This window comes from Aulonocara sp. 'chitande type north' Nkhata Bay, linkage group LG20 (genome assembly GCF_057382095.1).
Source record: "Aulonocara sp. 'chitande type north' Nkhata Bay isolate Kocher_YH1m ecotype deep benthic linkage group LG20, A_spYH_male_GT1.1, whole genome shotgun sequence".
NCBI lineage: Eukaryota > Metazoa > Chordata > Actinopteri > Cichliformes > Cichlidae > Aulonocara > Aulonocara sp. 'chitande type north' Nkhata Bay.
Genome location: NC_141363.1, coordinates 24894440 through 24915520, shown reverse-complemented (window position 1 = coordinate 24915520; position 21081 = coordinate 24894440). Strand labels below are relative to the sequence as shown.

The following is a 21081-nucleotide window of genomic DNA, read 5'->3' as shown; positions in this document are numbered from 1 at the left end:
CACGGAGTCACAGTCTGCTGCAACCAGTCAACACAAATCTCGGCTAGCACCTGAGGAAACTATCACATCAGCAACTCTTTAATATGAAAAACTCATCATGTTATTTCTTTCCACATCCTCCACCACTTCTCCAAGTTTAATGAAATATAGTCAGGTAGACTTACAGTAACTTTATTAAACAAAAACAGCAATGAAACATAGCAAACATACCTTTGATTAGGCTTCCAATCAACAACACATGCCAGAAACCAAAATGAGATGACAAAATAAACCTGCTACAAATGGATGATGCAAAATTCCCACGCAAATCCACAGTTCAAAGTTTGCATGAATTTGAGCTTTTTCTGCATGACTGCATTTTCCTGTGTCCATTGCTCTTAACATTAATACGCATGTACGCATGTGTTACTGAGCATTATGACTGAGAGTTTAATCGGAGACTGTGCCAAGAGACAGCTATGTTAGAGAATAAGTAAGCTAGAGATAAAGGGAGAAAGCGACAGGATGTTATAGCACAAAGCATTTACCAGCACTGCTTCCTTTAAAGTAATAGAAAACAAGAATAAAGATGAATAGTGTGCAAAACCACCCACCAAACTACGGTCGAACCGGCAAAAGATCTTCATTCTCAAACGCTTCAAATGCTCCGATAACATTAAAATGCACAAAAAAAACTTGTAAAACGGCTCCTGAAAAGTGGATTCCTCAGAGTAAAAGCATGTCTGTCTCCGTGCTGCAGCTCTCACGCTTTGTGCTGCTGCAGTCCGATGAGTAATTCCAACACTGACATGTGTGCCTTCCACTACAGCCACCTGCCTGCCACCCTGTGAGCCTCCAGATTATGGCTAATTACCATACAGCTGCCAATGTATCCCTGGCAGGGAGGTGTGGAGGAATTGCGGACTTTGCTATGCTGTCCTGTAGCTGCTCTTGACCCTCCAAAAAAGCAAGTTTCAACTCCCTAAACACACCTCCCTTACTGAAGAGGACCCACTGAGAATCCAACAGGCAGCCAGCCAAGACCCCAAACAAATCCTACAACTGAAGGCTTGATTTACCGGCCACACCGACAGCAGCTCTGCCCACTTAAATCCCTGAAATGTAACTGATAAGCCGGCGAGAAATCAAGTCGACACAGCTTACCTGCACATCGCCGCACGCTGGAGGAAACACTGAACAAGCTCTGCACTCTGCAAGCTTTCAAATCCACAACAAAGATCATCTATTTTTAATGAAGCAACGTCACACAGACCAAAAAAAAAAACCATCAGTGAATTATTAAACAAGCAGCCGGCCTCAAAGTATTACGAGCAAATATGTAAACTGATGTGGAACAGCAGGCAGGAAAAAGAAAAAACAGATGGGAACACTGGATGATGAAAACACAGTGTCCTGATACTTCATCCACCTGCTGCTCCTGTACGCAGGTTGGTGTGCAAACCTAATACACCAAATGGTGAGCCCAGTTGGCTGTAGTGATTACACAGTCATCACTCATCTGCAGCATCCTTCTGTTCTCATTAATACTACAGTCTGACTGCTGTCATACCTGTAAGACATCTGCTTAGCCACTTCCCACTAATCCTCAACCAACCTGCTTGGTTTTTTCTACAAGTTTCCTGAACATCCTTTAAAATACTAAACTGATACTAAACAGTCTCCTGGAACTGATCTGTTATGCCAACATGAAGGAAACAACCACAACAAGACAACAACAAAGAACGGCACTGGTCACACATTAAGGTTAATGCTTTAATTGAACAATGAGCTTTAACAACATCCTCAATAGCAGATGTTGATGGATTAGCAGCTACCTAAATCCCTGACTGGGCTATAAGAAAACTTTCCTGTGGAAATAAAGCTTCTCCCCAAATACCTGGAAATTTGTCTAATGAGGTCTGAGTGTTTGGACATCATCTAATCTGAGAAAGGAGAAAAGTATTTACACAGAGCAGATCTGGGGCACCTATTACTTCAGAAAATGTTAAACGGGACAAAAAAGAATAGCCATTATTGCATTTTTTGCTTGGAATTTTAATAAGCCAATAAGTTAAGAAACAATTCTGTTTTTTTATTTAACAAGCTCTCAAGGAAAATATCATTTAACTGGAGTGACGTAACCAACTTACAGAGGAAAATATTTCATCATTACTAAATCACAAACAACCATGTGGAACACCTCATAATTAAAATAAACTTGGTGATGCATAAGGGGCAGCAGGCAGAACTCCGCTGGTTACCTAAATCTAGGATAGTAGGCAGAGCTTGGACAGGACTTCTCCATTAAACCTGTGGTTAAAAATGAATGGCTCTGGCATTTAGCTATCTGCACTGTGCAATATGTACCCACACAGCAATAGTGACAGTTCTCAGTTGGAGTACTTTTAACTCCCTTTCTACCCCCCAGTTGCCCCTTTGCCCTGTGTAAGTTTACACAAACCTTATTGCACATGCTCAGTGTGATGAAGAAGAAAAGAGACCAAATGACAAAGTAGGCCAATACTGATCTAAAAGCAGCTGACAGTAAAAGAGGCTGAACATCCTACCCTCAAATCAAATCATCAAATGAGCTTCAGGGAAACTAGACATTAATTATTATAATGTATATAAATGAAATAACCCAGGGAATCAGTAAAAAAAAATAGAGAAGCTGACTGATTTATATTATACTTTAAAAGCACATTCTGTGGTAAAATGTTAGACCGGTGTCTATTTTAGTACACCACCATGATCTCTCTGCAGAGGCCCATGTAAGAGACAGGTTCTACATAGACCTTTCAAGCTAACTTCAGTGTTTCTAATTGTTTCGTATAAATGATTCAGGATGCACTTCAGCTTGCCCTCGAGGGTTCAGGAGTCCAACTACAGCTGCAGAAAACTTCAAAGGAGTTTGCCAATGTTCCCTGCTAACACTGTGGGCTAAGCTGCAACCGCCTCCTCTGACACTAAAATAAAGAGGTGCTTGAAGTAGAAAAACAGAATTCACATGGGAAGACAGATGAAGGCATACTCACCTGCATGAGGGTCTGGGAGGAGATGGTGGCATTTGAAACATACAAGAAGAAGAAAAGAGAGGAGAGCATTAGCACCACCAACAGCAGACTGGTTAAAATGAGGATAATAGGCTAATCTTTCAGTTTCAGCGCGCCTCTGATTATCCTCATTACTGGATTTCCATCACTTTAGGAATGAGAAACAAAACACACCTATTGAAATAACAAAATGTTTTCATTCAGTGCGGTTTCAGCTAGTTTATTTACCACTACAGGCCCCTTGGTGATCAATGTTTGATGAAGCTTAGTGTCTAACAGATCAATAACTGGCCCCACATGCTACCCATCCCTTCCCTGTGGGTCTATCCTCAGCCCAGACCACAATGCCTGGAGGCTGACCAGAGCTGACTGACAGATGGTCACTGATCCTGGGGTCCAGACGATCCAGACCCATGCTGAAAATAAGTCTTTGTAAATTATTAAACATGCCTGCCATGCCTAACCTTGTCGATTTTGTTTTTGGGAAAATTATTAGAAAGCCAATAATACTGACAATTTAAAAAAATAAACAAGGTAAGTTATACTCTATTTACTCCAAAAGTTGGAAAATTGAGTGTCACAGCAGACACAATCAACAGAAAAAAATTGCAAATTTTTGAGACAATTGAGGATTTTAAAAGGGGAAAAAGCTCAATTTTAGTTACATTAAAAGTTTATAGAAAAATGTAAAAACAAAATTAAACATTTGTGAAGCAAAAATAAATAGTAAATCAAAGAAAATACAATAGCTTAATAAAATAAAGGAAACAAGGCAAATAGTTCAACAAGGTAAAAAAAAAAAATACAGTAAAGAAGAACCTCAATTAAAATATGTTAAATATGAGAGCTCACTGAATAAAAAAATAACAATTAAGTAGTATTTAGTAGATACTACTTAATAGGATTGGTATTTTGTTATGAAACCGTAGAGTTTCTGTACATGACATTGTGGGATCGTAGCTAAAATAGTTGTTAGCTAATAATGGTAAACAACACAAAGAATTGACAGCTCTACTTAAAGGTGACAGTGTTTTGACTCTACAATATACTTGTTGCTATGCAACCAATTAAAAATAAAGACTTGATGAGATATAATGTTTAACCTGAAAAACATTTTTATTTAACCTGTGTTAAGGAATAAACCTAAGTTAGTTCAAACTATCACCTGTTAGCATGCTAATGTTAGCTTATTATCACTAGTACTAATAGCAGTTTTTGTTCACTATAGCTAGCTAGTTTATTATTCTTTACTTCTGGTTTCTATTGCACTTTTTCATGACTGCTCAGCTGCAAGTGTTTGCAGACAAGTCCACATCTTCTATACGAACTACAGACCACCGTGGCAATCTGCCTGTGATCAAAACAATCACAGGCAATGTGGCTCAGCACCCTCTGTGTGACAGATCTCACCCATTTACAGCCAGAAGACACCCAGAGGATACAGTGTTGGTAGAGTCAAGTTTTTTTTAGAGTCTTTTTATGGCACCAAAATACAACCCATACAGTCAGCACTTTACATGACTGCTTATAAATCAGCTTATAAAAGTGCTGACAGTTACCATTCACAGCAGACAACAGCAGGATTAATATCTGTTAAAACACTTAAATCTACCTGCTTTAATGCTTTAATCAATGCCTGGAGTTTGTTAGGGGGATTAATCAAACATTTCTCAGCTGCACAAGTCTAATCCTTTTCCAGCCACAACAGATCAACTGGTCCAAGTGGCAGACTGGATCTCAGAGGTGTGATATAGTATCAATGTGACTGGAAAGTCAATTTAATTGTGTATATTTTTCCCTGAGTGAATTTGAAATATTTTATTTCAATTTATTGTATCATAATCAGCTTTTATCTATTTAAATTAGTTCATATTTTACTTTTATTGCATTTAATTTTATTTCACAATATTCCATTACATATTTTCTTATTTATCTCCTTCAAACTATTTTATTTTACTCCTTCTGTTATATGTTTTTGTGGGGGGGTTTTTAATCTGAATTTCATTCATCTTTATATTATTCTGCAAATTTGAGATTTTGTTATAGTTTTTTCATATATGGCATGACAAAAAGGAAAACAGGGAAAAGGGGTAAAAAAAATCTAATCTCTGGGAAAAATTAATAAGGAAAAGCTGTAAATTTACAAAAGAACGAGTGATACAATTGCTAGGACAAAGGTTAATTTACAGAGACAGGATGAAAAAAATGGCCAATGTATATGAAAAAAAACCTAACAAATTTGTGAGAAAAGGCTATTTTGCAAATATAAAAGAAAGAAATAGGAAATTATATAACAAAAAAAGGGTTAATGTATGTGTGAAAACAGACAAAATTACCAGGGGGGAAAAAACGTGCAAATTTCTGTAATAAACTGGGAAGAAATAAACTAGCATAACATTTTTTTTTTTGAAGAGAGATATTACACGATACAACGTCCCCAGAGAAATGGTGTTGTTATGTTGGCTCAGTGATGAGCACAGATGGCAACATTACAAAGCAGAAGAAACAATTTTAAATGAAAACTCCAATCCAAGACCTTTGACCTGTGACATACTTTCTTTTAAAATCAAACTTAGTTTATTAACTATGTACACGTTCTATTTAATCAATCGAGGGGAAAAAAAGAGGAACTCACCCTCTGCTGAATCGTTGCATGTTTGTGCTCCATTTCCCTCTTCTCCATGGCTGAATCAATCACCAGCTGATCCAACTTAAAAGTCAATTCACACAAAAGAAGAAAAAAATCAGTTGTTTCAGTATTCATTCTGCTGTTAAATAACTAAAATATACTGTAAATCCTGTAAATACAGTCAGAGCTGGGATGATTCAGATTAGCTGACTATAACTGAGCCTTTTCGGGTAACCGAGAGAGTCACTAAATGGAAATTGAAATTATGTAACAGGCTGGTATCAATAGTTAAAATGAGGACCAATCAAACCAGGGTGCCTGAGGAAATGAGTGGTGGTGAGAACAATCACACCTCTCACCTCTGCAGCCAACTTCTTCATGTAGGGGTCGATCTCATCCAGCAGGTTGTAGCCCTGCTGGAACAGCGAGTACTGGGCATTCATAAATGACAGCATCTGTGTAGGAAATGAAAATTAACTTTAAGAAGTGCACAGATCCTTCATGCTTTTTTTGACTATATTAAAAGAATAAAATATCGGCTTACAGCATCTAGGATCTCAAATTTCTTCTTCGCCTGAAGTACATTGATCTGCAGAAAAAACAAAAATGAAGTGTTTATAATTAACAAGGGAGTGGTCATTCACCCCACCCACTGACATTTAGAATTATAAAAATATTTCTTACCATGAATTTGCAAATATGTCTGATTTCATATGTAAATTCTAATTTATATAAATTAATAAAACCCAGAAGATAGACTGCATTAAAACATTATTAGTATTAGTATAAGTATAATATGGTCAAAAATAACACCACTCTCCTTTAAGTCACTCAGGGTTAACATTATCTTTTAGTTGAAGCCCTTAACACTAAATATTATTTGACACAAACTATTAAGTTAACGCCCTCTGGTGGACATTATTATCTATCTATAACATGACCAACAAAAATAAACATCAGCTGGCCCTATGATGGGTTTGTTTCCTTCTCACTGCTGTAACAAACAGCCCTTATGCATCAGTTGGGACACAGAATGCAAAGCCTTTGCATTCTGTGTCCCAACTGATGCAAACCTAAGTGATATTTTGTGCTACGTTTAAGAGGTTACGTCCATATAGAGCACATCGCCCTGCAGCTTTAACCTTTTCCACCTCGAGACACTTAAAGTTAAAACTCAATAGATTAAGATGTCTAAGAGCTGTGAGAGAAAGCTGCCGGCAGACAAACTGAAGAAAGGAAAGAGGGCACGGCCATCACGGCGATCGCTCTGAATCAGTCTCCTTTTGTTCCCGCGGGCAGTCCTGGTAAATGTGTGGGCAAAATAAGCCCATGCTAAATGCGACCAGAGCAAAGCATGCGCCACTCAAGCAGAAGGGCTCTGGCAGACGTCGCTGCAGGCTGACAGGCTACATCATGGTCTAATTGTAATGGCAACAAGAGGCTGTCTCGTGGGGGTGCAAATGAGTCTGAAGGGATTACACTGCTTCTTAAAACTTTACTCTTTTTGGGTAGATCTTAGTCCAGTGAGAGTATTTAGTACATCTTATATGTTGTCTTTTTTCTTTTTACAGTGTTTTTCTGACCTGTAGCACGTAGTCCAGAGCGAGGTGTCGGTAGCACTTGCGGGTGATGCTCAGCGCGCTAGTGGCTTCTTCGACCTCGTGAGGCTTGTTCCTGGGTGCCTGAGCGTTCTTCACCTGTGCTATTTCCATGTCCTCACGCACCCTGTCAAAGTGCTTTTTTGTCTCCTTGAATTTTCGAACATCCCTGACAAACAAAATAGAACAAAATACAAGTGAGACATTAGCGTTGCAGGTTAATGTTACGTCTGAAAAAACGTGTCTGGGCTGCAAAATGTTGTAGCCTGTTCTATATTTAAACACTTAAGAAAGGTTTTTGGGGGTAACAAGGACATGTAGGCCTTTTAAAGGTTGTGGAGTAATCCTTTTCCCACCTGTATTGAATATTTTATACATCTAAATATCTACAGGGATACTTCAGCAAATTGTAGGTTTACTTACTCTTTCACAAAATTGTGCAGCTGTTGCTTTACAGACCGCTGGGCTTGATCAAACAGGATCTGAAACAGGTCACAAATAAGACATTAGATGAAATTTATAATACTTTTAGACATTGCTAGTTCATTATTATTTATTCTTTGGCTTATGTCACCATAAAGTTATTATCACGGGATTTCATTTTGGTCATGGAAGCTGTGACCAGTAAATTTAACCAGACACTTTAGACAAGAGGACCAGAACCAGCCTGCCAAAGGGAGGGTATACATTCTGGCTTTTTCACAGTTATCTCATATTCAATTTTACAACAATGATATCACCCATGACCAGCCATACTACCCCAATGTAATTAATATACATATATATAAACTAATAAAAAGCAAAAATATTGACAATTATACAAGGGAACAACTCTGGAAATATTACAGAAAAAAATCCTGGCTAATTTGCGAGAAGAAAACAGGAGGAAATTTACAAGAAAAAAAAATTTTTAGAGAAAAAAAAAGGTCAAAATTTACTAATGAAATATTTGCAAATTTACAAGAAAACTGTATTTCAATTTTACAGGAAATTCTTTGGCGAATTACAGTCAAAGAAATTTAATATATCAGAAAAAAACTGCCAAAATTTATAAAACAAATCAAATAAGGATAAGTTTATGAGAGCAATGTATATAATAGATAAACTCTTAAAAACAGACTATTCAATTAAACAAGAGAAGTACTTTTAGTGATTTACATTTTATCATTATTGCTTTTTATTTCCTACTCTAACATTTCTTTCATCGGGCTGGCTTAGTGTGGAAAACATCTCATTGCTCATCATCATTTTTGTAAATGCATCATTTATAAAATGTGAATGCTATTGTTTATGTGGTCCACAAAGTAAAAAGCTTTCGACAAACCAGTCAGCAGACTAATATTAGAATAACTGTAAATAAATAAGTACATATTGAAAATACCATATGTTGATGCCCAATCAAATTAGTGCAGCAAATGTATATTTATTGTATTGCGTGATGTATGAACTTAGTTCAAATTCAGGATGAAATGTAATGTAGCATTTCTTATTCCAAGTCTTTTGGAAGAAAGCAACAATGTTCCTATTGTGATATGACTTTCAAAGTAACCAGCAGAGGGCGACAAAGCCCAGCTGTTTTCAAAAGATGCTCGTAAATTATGGAAATCAGACATTAATGCCTGTTTGAATGAGTGGAGAGGCAATGATGCTGTGACTCAAACACCCCTGCTCCAACACAATAACATGCTGCCTTCAGTTTGGCGTTTTACATTCGAGATCCCTCCTCTTCCCTTTCATGCTCAGAGAGTACAGTCAGTGTGCAAGAGCTGCTGCTGCTAAATAGGTCACTCGGGCAGAGAGGGAGGGAGTGAGGAAGTAAGCAAGAGGGAGGAGAGGAGGATTCTGGTACAACACAACACTGCAGTCTGCATTCAGCACAGGGTACAAACCAGTCAAACTGCCAAGGCCCACGTGTCCTTACCACAACCGAGCAGTTAGACTGCTTAAAGGGTTTCACCCTCATCCCGCTAGAATAATTGGATACATGCGTTTTGGTATGGATTAGAAGATTTGAGTTTGCCAGGCTGTATAAATAGGCTTATGAGTGTTTTAACTCAGGGATTATAGGCGCGGATGATGGGAAAGACACTCTGCTATTGTTGTTGCTGTAAGCTGTGTATAGAGGGTATATGACAGACTATTAGGGTCAGTGATGGAAAAAAAAGAAGACATTGTGTTGGTGGTTGTGCAAAAACACAGTTTTTTGTTGTTGGTTTTTTTTATCTGTGGCCAATACACCAAAAATGGTCCCATAGTTCCAGCTTTTTCTCTTAAATTACATTTTCTGTTTTAAAAATTTTGCAGGATTTTCATTGATAATTGTACAATTGCCACAGCCAAAATTTGCCATTTTTTTCTTGCAACATTTTTTTCCCTCCTAAATATGTCATTTTAATCTGATAAAAAAAACACGAGTTATCTCATGAATTTGCTGTTTTTTTGTCACAAATTTGCCCATTTTGTTGTAAATTAACAAGTTTAATCTAAAAATAAAATAAAAAAAATGTCAGAAAGATTCTACAAACTTAACTGTGGGTCAAATGGAAGAGGTACTTTTAAATGGATTCTCTTGATGCCTCAAAGAAACGTGTTTGTTTTGATGGTAGCAGCCCACCCATTCGGCACTTTGCTGTAATGCTAGTGAGGCTAGCTGAGTAACCTTTCCTGCTTCTTGGAAAGTAAAATGTTTAAAATGGCACCCTGTTTGGCAGTAAACAGGTCTGATAGTGCATATGTGGTCTGCCTGTTTCCCTGAATGTATTTTAACAAGCTCTCAGAAAAGTGAAAGTGGTAGCTGGAAGTTTGGGCCATCAGGAGCTTTCTCAAACACGTGATGCCTAAAACATGAAAATCAGCAGTGCAGTGGTGTATGGCGGTCATAAACTCTCCAGGGTTGGATTAGTTTAAGCGTCGAGCAGACAGAACTGAGGTGGACTGCGGTTTAGAGCAAACCGCAGTCTTTAAAAGTTGTGGGCTCACCCAGCACACCTCTGTGATGTTTGTGTGCGGCAGGAGAACTGCTGTGAAACTTCCTGGCTTGGGGGGAAGTGCAGCCTGTTGCATTCCGGAGCTATTTTTGTGGCAAGCTGACACCCTTGTTTCACCGGACCAACATGCATCAGGTTGTCACTGCATAATGCAAATGTAATGTAATATGGGGGTCTGGGGACTGGTTATGATTTATGAAAAATGATGGAAATTGTCAGACTGGACTTCAGAGGTTGATTCCTACCTGTCACACTTAAAAAACGGACCCAGTTTTCCGTCACTTCAACTTTAGTTTGAACCTAAAGTCACAGTGTGGAGCTTCAGACTAATAAATACAGAAAATGTGTTTTTTCCATGTTCCCATTTTTGGTTTTTATGTAGTCAGAGATAAGATATTTCTGTTTTGATTGTCTCACATGGCTCCACAGAAACACTGTTTGTGGCCTTAAACTATAGTAAGCATTAGGTAATTTGGAGGGGCAGAAAAAGCTACTAAAGATCAGAAGCACTGTGACAAACCAGCTAACAGCTGGTGGTAGGTAACAGACACTGGCTTGCAAACTAGTTCAATTTACATAAATATTATGTTTTATTTAATTTACATTTTTTTTCGATCTAGACTAAGAAAATACTTGGAAAGTGTAGATTTTTAATACAAGTATACGGATGCTTTATCTTTTAAACATCAAATATTGGCCTGCTATACATTAGCATGTAGTTAATATACTAACTGTACAACATCTAATTGCCATCATAACTGTATTAACAAAGCTGGGATACAAAAGACAGAATTACAACTTTTAAAAAGTATTTTTATCCTACATTTCTCATAAGTTTAGTGTTCAACAGAATACTGAATTCTCTTTTTTCATAATCTTAGTCATATATTCAATTTTGTTAATTTTTTCAAATCTTATTTTATTACTGTTATATTATTCTATTACTGTTAGCCCTGAAACAGGCTGGTGCCCTGTCCTGGGTGTATCCACCTCTTGCCCTATGGCAGCTGAGATAGGCCCCAGCCCGCACACAGCCCTGAATTGGATAAGCATAAGAGAATGAATAGATGGATGGATGACTGTTATATATGACATTTTTACTCACTCACAGGATAAAGCCTTCAGTATAGATCTGTGGAACTTTTAACAATGTTTGTTTTTACTGTATTTTTTATTGTAACAACAAAAACTGTATGATTCTATTGTCTATCTATCGTTGCTTAATGGCATCCCACCTGACAGACCAGCCATGTTAATTATGACAGAGTGCCACTTTGTTTTGACTTGAAATCTTCTTAGCAGTTAAATGTTGAGAGCAACAGACATTTCATTTCCATATTTGACAGATAAGCACAAACTGTAGAGTTAATGTCAAACATAAGTAAGTCCAAGAGTATCTGGCACACCTTCAGCATGCTGACATCAGAGCTAAGGAATGAAATGGTTGAAGACACCATTACAAAAGACTACTGTACTGACTATCACTTTTTTAAATCCCTTCGCTGATTCCACCAGCATGTTCAGACAGAATGATGTGATTTAGTCAGTCAAGCAATTATCTCAAGCCCACTCTGTGCACAAGAACACCTTTGTCAAATCGGAGTGGGTAAAAACACACTGTTGTTTTTAGATTTTATCCAGGAAACCATGCATGCTTCGTGTCTCTAGGTTTGGATTTGACTGTGAAACTGCAAGTGCGTTGGGTAACGACTTGTGACTGAGAATACTACAGTTAATCCTCCTTTCTTACGGTCAGCAGAAATTACAAAACCAAAATGCAGCATTTGAGCCCATAAACTCCGAGCTGGGAGCCAAAGGCTGTTGTCCCACATACTTCTATACAACCAGATTACATAAAAATGGATTTAATTAAAGATGTTTTAGGCTGGAAATGCAGGACAAAAAGAAGCACTTATTTGTATGCACTATGGGAATGTTTTTCCTTTTTGGAAATTATTTGGATTGTATATGCCAATGGTTGAAGTGTGATTTGTCCAGGGCACCAATGATCTATCTCCTTGAATGCATTTATAAAGAGAGCACTGATGGTGGGTCTAGTGACTTGTGCCAAACTAATCCTTTTGTTTTGGAAAGAATCTCAAACTCTGATAATAAAACTCCAAAAGGTTGATTCTGTTCATCTGGACGTATCGTTTTCAGTGGGACTACGTCCAGATGAACAGAATCAACCTTTTGGCATTTACTTACCTGGAGGATTGAGTAAGCATCAAGACATTCTGACAATGAAAATTTGGACTGAACAAAAGGACACTGTTGCTTGTGAAAAAAAACATTTGGGAGGGGTCATTTGTAAAAAAAAAAAAAAGGGATGGTCAGGGAGCAATCAAACAGGTTTTATGAGTTATTATCTAAAGACAACGGAAAAGCATTTTGTGATGCATGTCTGACAGCATGTATTAGATATTTGGCAAGTGAATATTACCCAGTAAATTACTCTAAAAATTATATTAATCCACATCAGTGTCTTTGAACTTCACTTTTTCTTTTTGTTGTGTTTTAATGTTTTGGATTTAATTCATTTCAAATTCTGAAGTATAAAATTCAGAATCTTCTTTACAAAAGTAAGTTTTTTTGCAATCACATACATCGCCCCCTGCTGACCTTTAAAGAGGATGCACATTTATGGCACTTTCCAGATCAACACGCTACACCCATTTTTTATACTGTTTAGAGTTTTTTCACATAATTTAAAGCTACAAACAGCAGCTGGTTCCTTCATTCAAAACTCTGGAAACAAGGAAAAACAGCTAAGCTAAGGCACCAGTGAAACAGGCCTAGAGACCAGTCAGTGACCCCTTTATCTAATTACTTTTGTCACTAAGAGGTTACTATGGTTGTCAAAGGTTTACATGGAAGATGCAGACTTGTCCACAAACACTTTCCACAAACTGGTCATGTATAGATTTAAAATGTGCTGGTTGGCACAGCTTTTATTTTGAAGGTGAATGTTATCCATTTCTGGCTTGTAAGTAAGTAAAGTAAGTAAAACTTTAGTTATATAGCACCTTTCAAGATAAAAATCACAAAGTGCTTCACAGAAGCTAAAACCTAAAAATAAAAATCAACCAAAAGCAAGTTTAAAAAGATGAGTTTTTAGCTTGTGGCTTGTGTCTCAACCGTTAACTTTCACTACAGCTGAGGGAGTAAGTGTGGAAGTTCTGCAGAGAAATCGGCGATTTTCATTGGAAAAAACTGCAAGGTGACCACAGCATCTGCTAGCAACCAAAGCAAACACAAAGAGGTTTTTGATGCAGCACCCTCTTAGTGACTGATTTTAACTCGTGCCAACATCGTCCAGTAACTACGCTACGTGAAGTAGCCTTTAAATTATATATCCCTTGTTAATTAATCCACTTTAAATATGCTGGTGACACCATTTTCTTTCTTTAACAGGTGAAGACATTAAGACTGTTTCAATTTTTTATGTTTGTGTGCCTTTAAAAACATGAGATGGATCCATGGGATGGATGAAACACATCACTGAAAAAACAAAGAAAGTATATTTGTTCAAGAAGACTGTTGCTGCATAGCATGGCTGATAAATAAACAGCTGTAAAAACTGATCTTAAGAAATTGAAGCATAGATCTAGTTCTGCAGCCTTATCTAGAATAATCTGGTCTGCAACGGCCAAAAAGGAAATTAAAACTACTCACAAAAATTAGAGGCAGAAATCTCTAAGGAATCTTAAAACAAATGACTACAATGAGCCTTACTGCTATTTAACTTGATTTCCATGTAGTGGTGTATCTAGAAACACCGGTTGATAAAAAATAGGCTAATTCAAATTGTATTATAGCAAGCTGGTTGATTTTTTTTTTTCTTTTTGCACGAAACCCTAAACATATTTTCTCCGGACCGCAAATCCCATCCGTTTTTGCATTATGACCTCTTTCCAGTGCACAAAGATTCACTCACATCATATTCTCCCTGTGTCAGCCCTCCCCCTCATGCCTAATGTATGTTCAGAGAGTCAAACACGTGTCAATAATTTATCGAGTATTCAAATGGAGCTTTATGGCCCAATTATGTTGATGCTGCCGCCTGTGAGAAAGAAAAATCTGTTGTGAAAACTTTGAGGGGAAAAAGACTCTCAGGATTGGAGCTATACTTGGCCTGCTGGTGACATTCACACAAACAGAGCCTGTTTGTTCTGTTGTGTGGTACTGGACTGGCAATAAAGCCAAGCTATCAGGAAATGGAAGGAAGCAGGGCCAAGACTCTTTTAAACTTGTCCCGTGTATGTGCTCAGACGCCGTTTTGTATTTCCTTTCTGGATTTTAAAGGCATCCGAGTATGCCTGTGACAAGGGCGGCTGGCACTCCGTGGCCACATTTGTACCATGCCAGATATAACGGTCATCATTTCTTATTCATTGACGCTCTGCTGGAGTCCCTTGACTACATGAGCGCCACGCAGTAAAAATCACACACAGTGTCGTTTCTGAATAAAACACAAAAATACTAAATAAATTAAAAATAAATGTTCCTACACATCATTCTCATATCTCAGAGGATTCCCTTCTATCACAGGGTTTCTGCAGGATTTTTAAAAACCAACATCAATTAGTGTATTGAGATCAAACAGTGCTGAAATGATGCATTATATCTGGGTTTTTATAAGCAAGCTATAACTACTAGCTGCTCACGATTATTTAACACAATTATTAAAAGTAGACTAAAAGTAGTCTATTCATTATACTTAACAACCAAACAAACAAAAAACTTAATCTTAATTTTTGGGGATTTTCCTGAACTTTAATTATACTTCAAATGAGCAAATGAAATAAATAAATATGAAGTTAATTAAATCTGCCACAGTCTGGTGGGGAGTGAATTTGGACTTTTATGGAGAAGCAAAAGAACAGGATGTGCTGAAAGGCAAAACGGGAGATTTATTGAAAAACAGACTGTGGCACAATAATCGTTTTATCAGCACGGCCCCAGAGCCTCTTTGGTGGTAATTCATCAATACTGCTTGAACTATAACTGGAAACTAGAGCGCTTTCTTTACCTAAACTGTTGTTGCTTTCCCACCAATTCTACAAACTCATATTCAAGTATCTCATTAGAAAGATTACACATTACAAAACTTATTCTTGCGTAAATTAAATTTAGAAATGAGCCCCTTTCTTTTAGATGGCCGACAAAGCTCATCTTGATTCTCCTTCTGCCTCCTTATGTGTACTTTTTTCGTTTCCCACAGGTGTGAAAAGTGTGGCTGAGCTTACACTCCAGTGTTTGTATTTGTTGAGAAGGTCATGAGGATCAAGCAGCAGGAGGTTAACGGCCGCTGTGGGGATTGAGGTTGTTAAAAGAGAGTTAATTGAGCTTAAAGTGGACTTTAAGCACAATTAACAATTCCACCTTCATATTCTCGGACTCTACTAGAGGAGCTTTGCATGATTTACAGTTTAAAAATTTCCTTCTTTTTGTTATACTGCCTCCTGCCAAAAGAAGATTTTAACTGCTGGTGGATGGAGATAAAGGTTGGGACTCTCAGATGACCACAGAAGAAAGCTGTTGATCACTGACTCACAGGCGTTACCTGAACATATCCTGACTGTATTATTTGAAACTGTGGGCATCTCTAAAGTGCAACGTTTTTCTGGCATATGAAAAATGTTGGCTTTCGACCAAAGGGAAATGACCAGAACTGCATTCACGAAAAACTGCATTTACATGCAAAGTCACCCATCCAAAGGCCTGGTTTAAACTTGTAAAAACCCTCATTTATAAAAGACAAGAAGGAAAATCCTTATAGTTCCCCTTTAATAAACAGGAGAATTATCTTCGCTGTGAAATGCTAAGGTTTTGTTTCTGCAATCTCAGCCTCTGACACCGACTGCACTGTTTCTGCCAGGAACTACCAGGAAATGGAGATGATCCTCTTCCTTGCACTTCAGTTCATTTCAGTTTCACCACTATCTCATTCTTAGTTTCTGTCTACAAAAGCAAAAATATTTCAAAACTTTCTAAATTTATAACAGCTTCTAAGGTTTTTTTTAAAGAGTACCTATACCTAGGGCTGTGCGATATGACCAAAATCTCATATCCCAATATAAGAATTCTATCGTCCAGATAACGATATAAATCACAAAAATGTAACATTTTCTTTAAATTCTGTGAATCTCGGGCAGCTCGACTTACGGGAAGTGTTTCCAGCTGCGCGTCATGTAGCTGGAGTCCAGTGTTTTAACAGATGCATGAAACTACACATTTTCAGACATAAGTTGTAACAGCCGCAGTTTTCTTTGTGAGTATTTATTACACAGCGTGCTGCGGGGAAAAGCCTGTTCTAACGTTTGAGTCTAAGGTTTATTTTTTAGCACCTGTCGGCTCTTTTTTACTTCTCATCCGTAAATAATCTGCTCTTTCACGTGATTCAGTTTATTTTGAAAAGTCTCAACAGGATCTTGAGCTTTATTGTGAAAGGTTTATGTGGAACATAAACAAGCGGACACGCGATGGTTTTACCGTCGTTGCTGCTAACCACAACGCATAAAAACAGGCGCTTGTCCGTCAGTAGTGTCGTTATATAAAATATAAGAGAAAGAGAGACTTTTTAGTGGGGATAGGTTAATTGGTTAATCCAAATTGGCCATAAGTGTGAATGTGCGAGTGAATGTGAGTGCGAATGGTTGTCTGTCCCTGTGTGTTGGCCCTGCGACAGACTGGCGACCTGTCCAGGGTGTACCCCGCCTCTCGCCCTATGACAGCTGGGATGGGCTCCAGCGCTCCCCGCGACCCTGAAAAGGATAAGCGGACGCGAATGGATGGATGGATGAAAGAGAGAACTTTAAGAAATTAATATAGCCACTACAGGGACCATCAAAACGATGAAAAAATATTGCCGTAAACAGTTTATTTTGCGACACCACGAAACAAACGATAGCGTAAAATGAAACGATAGATGTTTTTATATCGTCATCCGATATATATCGTTATATCGAACAGCCCTACCTATACCTATAACAGAACACAAAATAATGATATAGTGACAGACATGCACACATGCCTGTAAGACACTGACATACAGGTTTATAGGCTATACAAGGCTTCTTCTGTCAAGCAGCTGTTCAACCTACTCAGTCCATTAAGCCTCCATTTGTAATGCTGACCTTCTTCTCTGCTTCCTGATCGGCAGTGAAGGAAGAGGAGGGAGTCGCTGATCTGCGACGACACATCTTTCTCCTCTCCCTCTCTTTCTCTTCTCTCTTCCCCTTCTCTTTTTTATTATGAATATATTTAACTCTGAATTTTGCAACCATGCTCAAAAAGTCTCCCTTGGATATCAAACACTGCTTATATGTCCCATTTAATAGAAAATATCCTTCTTGTCAATTCCTAATACAGTTTTATTCCTGTAATATCAGCCTTTAACCCCATCTGCATTGTCTCTTCTAGTGTATCCACTCAGAATTTTTGCATTGTGGAATAAATAATATTAAGACTTCTTTGGAAATCAAACATTCTCTGCATCAGCCATTATGACATATGGAGTTCCACACAAATTTATTCTGGGGCCTCTACTATAATACTATATACTACTGTCTACAGGAGTTTCCAAGTTAGTTTCTTGGTTGTTTCCAATCAGTCTACTACCACTTGAGACAGTGTTAGCAAGCTCCCACTGCTTCCTTGTGCATTAAATAATACAGTATGAAGTGGCAGGTTTTGTTTATTGCTACTTTTTGTCTTTAATCCCCACAGTTGTAGTTCATATATCAACTTGTATCAACTGTGACTTTTTTGTTTTTAGATCAAAGCTGAAGACTTCACTTCGAGAACTGTTGACCTCTGGTACTGTCTGAATGCAGGACAGCTTGTTACTGCACCGCTGTACGCAAGCAGTGTGAATGTCTCCATTGTAAGTTTAGATGTGCTACATAAATAGAATTTAGTTATTTATTTCTTATTACATTATGACTTATTTGTACAAGCCTAAAACAGTTAAACACAGCGGAGCAACATGAGGAACTCAGGAGTTAAGGAGGAAGAGTTATTTAGACATTACGTGTGCCTTTTCACTGACTTGAGAATACTTTTTTTTTTTTTCACCTTCCACTTTTTACCAAATCTTTACGTTATTTAGATGTCTGGCCAAGTTCAACATCTTTTTAAAAAGCATTACTGGGTGTTTACACACCGTCAAAATCTTTAGATGTGGTTTAACCGGAAGGTCGCCGGTTCAATCCCCAGGCTCTCTGTCCTGGTCGTTGTGTCCTTGGGCACTTTACCCTACCGCCTACTGGTGATGGCCAGAGGGGCCGATGGCGCGATATGGCAGCCTCGCTTCTGTCAGTCTGCCCCAGGGCAGCTGTGGCTACAACCGTAGCTTGCCTCCACCAGTGTGTGAATGTGAGAGTGAATGAATAGTGGCATTGTAAAGCGCTTTGGGTGCCTTGAAAAGCGCTATATAAATCCAATCCATTATAATTATTATTATTATTATTATTATTATTATTATTATTATTATTATTATTATTATTATTATTATTATAACTGAAATACTGTGGTATTTCTGAGGGTCTGCAGAAAAACTGGACAAAAATCTGTCTATTTAAAACCATTGAACATTATTTGATCATTAAAACCTTGAATTAAACTACAAATTTGATTGCTTACTTGTGAGTGAGAAACCCAGGAGGATTTCTTTATTAGGCTTACTAAAAGGAAATGAAAAGTACCTGCCAATGGGAGATTTTAATAACCTGGCAACCGTAATTTTGTTTTTATAAATGGCCTTTAAATGAGCTGTAAAGGATAATTTAATTATTCACTAACCATTAACACAACCTTTATTAAAAGGTGCCCCGTTGGTGAGTATTTCCATATAAAAACAACCTAAGGTGACACTGTCAGTGTCTGCCTTTCAGTGTGAGCTGTATATACTGACATTAATGCAGCCACAGATGGTTTCAGTGACCATCAGTGTTAAAATAAAAGGAATAAAAGGCCCTAATGTAGCCTTAAATGCCAGTTAAAATTCGAATGATACCACTCTGTCTCAGTATAATGTATATAGAGTGCATGGCTGGCTTACCATGTGGTAGTTTATGATCTCTTGCAGGCTTTCCCCGCATTTTTCCAAGCACTCCTGCACAGAAAATAACAAAAACCAGTCTTTAACTGCACAATACATCCAGAAAAATTCTCATAATAGTCTCACGCCACAATAGTTTCATTTTTGTGAATAAAAGAAGCAAATAAAATCTGTCAGAAACTAAAACCATAATTTATATGAATTCTGCATGGAAGAAAATAAAAAGATCCACAAAGCTAAAAGTAAGTCTAAGCTGGTTAATGTCACTGAGCTGTACCATGTACAGGAAAAAGAGCTATAATTGCAGGACTGATTCATGCCATTTATTTTTATTCGTTTACAATGGAAACTACAAATATGAACAAGGCTTTAATAAGAAACTCACAATTAGTCATACAGTTGAAGCCAAAAAGGCTTTTAATAGTACTTAATGTCAGTAGCAATGAAAACAGTTCAAGACGCCGGAGTCGTGAGTCGAGCCAAGAAGTAAGTTTCCAGGCCTGATTTGATCCTCGCTGACTAATCTGTTAGTAATCAGGTTTGTTCACACAAAAACAATGTCCGAGGCTTCTCCTCGGACATTAGCTGCTTTTTGAGGCTAAAAAAGGCTGATTTTTTTTTTTTTGGCTGATTTTTGAGGCTAAAACCTTCCACAACCATATCGACTAAAAGACAAATGAGGCCAATAATACCAGATTAAAGTCTGTGATGGATAAAACCGAGGCTTTGTTTCAGAATCTCACCGAGATCATTACGTCCTTCTTGCACTGCTGAGACAGATCCCGGATGCCGTTGACAAAGAGCTTGTTGGCGCTGACATAGGCCTTTCCTGCTTCGATCATTCCACTGCATAGCTTCACCAGCTGTGGACAGAAGACAGACGAGGGGTTAAATGAAAGATGTTGAAGCTTTCAACACACGCATCGTATTAGCAGGGCTGTAGTTCAGCTTAAGGAGATGACGATGGGCAGGCCTTGTATATCAGAAAGAAAAGAATCTGTATAAGGCCAAGGCCTAAAAAAAAAAAAAAAACTGGATTCGTTTAAGAAGGAGAGGTCATTTTAACCACTCTGAGCAAGTCTTGAATGGTCAAAAATAAAATAAATTAAAAGAAAGATGTTTACAGCCTGGCACAAAAATCAAGGTTGAATTTTTGATATTATCCATCTGGACACTAGAGTCTGAGGTATAACTAACTTCAGTCACAGGTGTTGCAACCACATCCGCGTGTTCACTTGCACCATCTAAGGCAGGGGTCTTGAACTCCAGGCCTCGAGGGCCGGTGTCCTGCAGATTTTAGATCTCACCCTGGGTCAACACACCTGAATCAAATGATTAGGTCATTACCAGGCCTCTGAAGAACTTCAAGACATGTTGAGGAGGTAATTTAGCCATTTAAATCAGCTGTGTTGGATCAAGGACACATCTAAAAACCTGCAGGACACCGGCCCTCGAGGCCTGGAGTTCGAGACCCCTGATCTAAGGGTTTTAAAAGCGATGGTGTGACAGCAACTTATCAATCACAACTCGTTAGCCAAAGACTATATCTTGGATACTTCTCCTCTCAAATGTTGACTGAAATTAGCAAATAGGCCTATAAACAGAGATTTACAGAGATCACAGGAGAGGGCTGTTTTCCTATAAATATCCTATAATAGTTCCAGTATCTATTATTGTAACTTGACTCTCTGCAGTATAACTCAGATCTAAAAAAGTAAAGTTTATTAAACAACTTATGATGGATAAACTGCAAATAAAAACATGCTATTTT

The 21081-nt window shown here is 37.9% G+C and overlaps 1 protein-coding gene and 1 long non-coding RNA gene across 5 annotated transcripts in view; one reads left to right on the top strand and one right to left on the bottom strand.

The window, feature by feature from the left end:
* The window catches only part of LOC147305689 (arf-GAP with coiled-coil, ANK repeat and PH domain-containing protein 3-like), a 72080-nt gene that overhangs the window by 16026 nt on the left and 34973 nt on the right, over positions 1-21081 (bottom strand). For all 4 annotated transcript variants that reach the window (XM_086278613.1, XM_086278615.1, XM_086278614.1 and 1 more), the window contains exons 3-10: positions 20054-20173; positions 19311-19364; positions 7683-7741; positions 7245-7428; positions 6206-6250; positions 6021-6116; positions 5668-5742; positions 3015-3026 (exon numbers count right to left, since the gene is read on the bottom strand). In XM_086278613.1, the coding sequence (XP_086134739.1) occupies positions 3015-3026; positions 5668-5742; positions 6021-6116; positions 6206-6250; positions 7245-7428; positions 7683-7741; positions 19311-19364; positions 20054-20173 (645 nt within the window). The remainder of the gene's footprint in view (positions 1-3014; positions 3027-5667; positions 5743-6020; positions 6117-6205; positions 6251-7244; positions 7429-7682; positions 7742-19310; positions 19365-20053; positions 20174-21081) is intronic.
* LOC147305690 (uncharacterized) overlaps positions 1-21081 on the top strand; it is a 51544-nt gene that overhangs the window by 18876 nt on the left and 11587 nt on the right. The window lies entirely within an intron of this gene.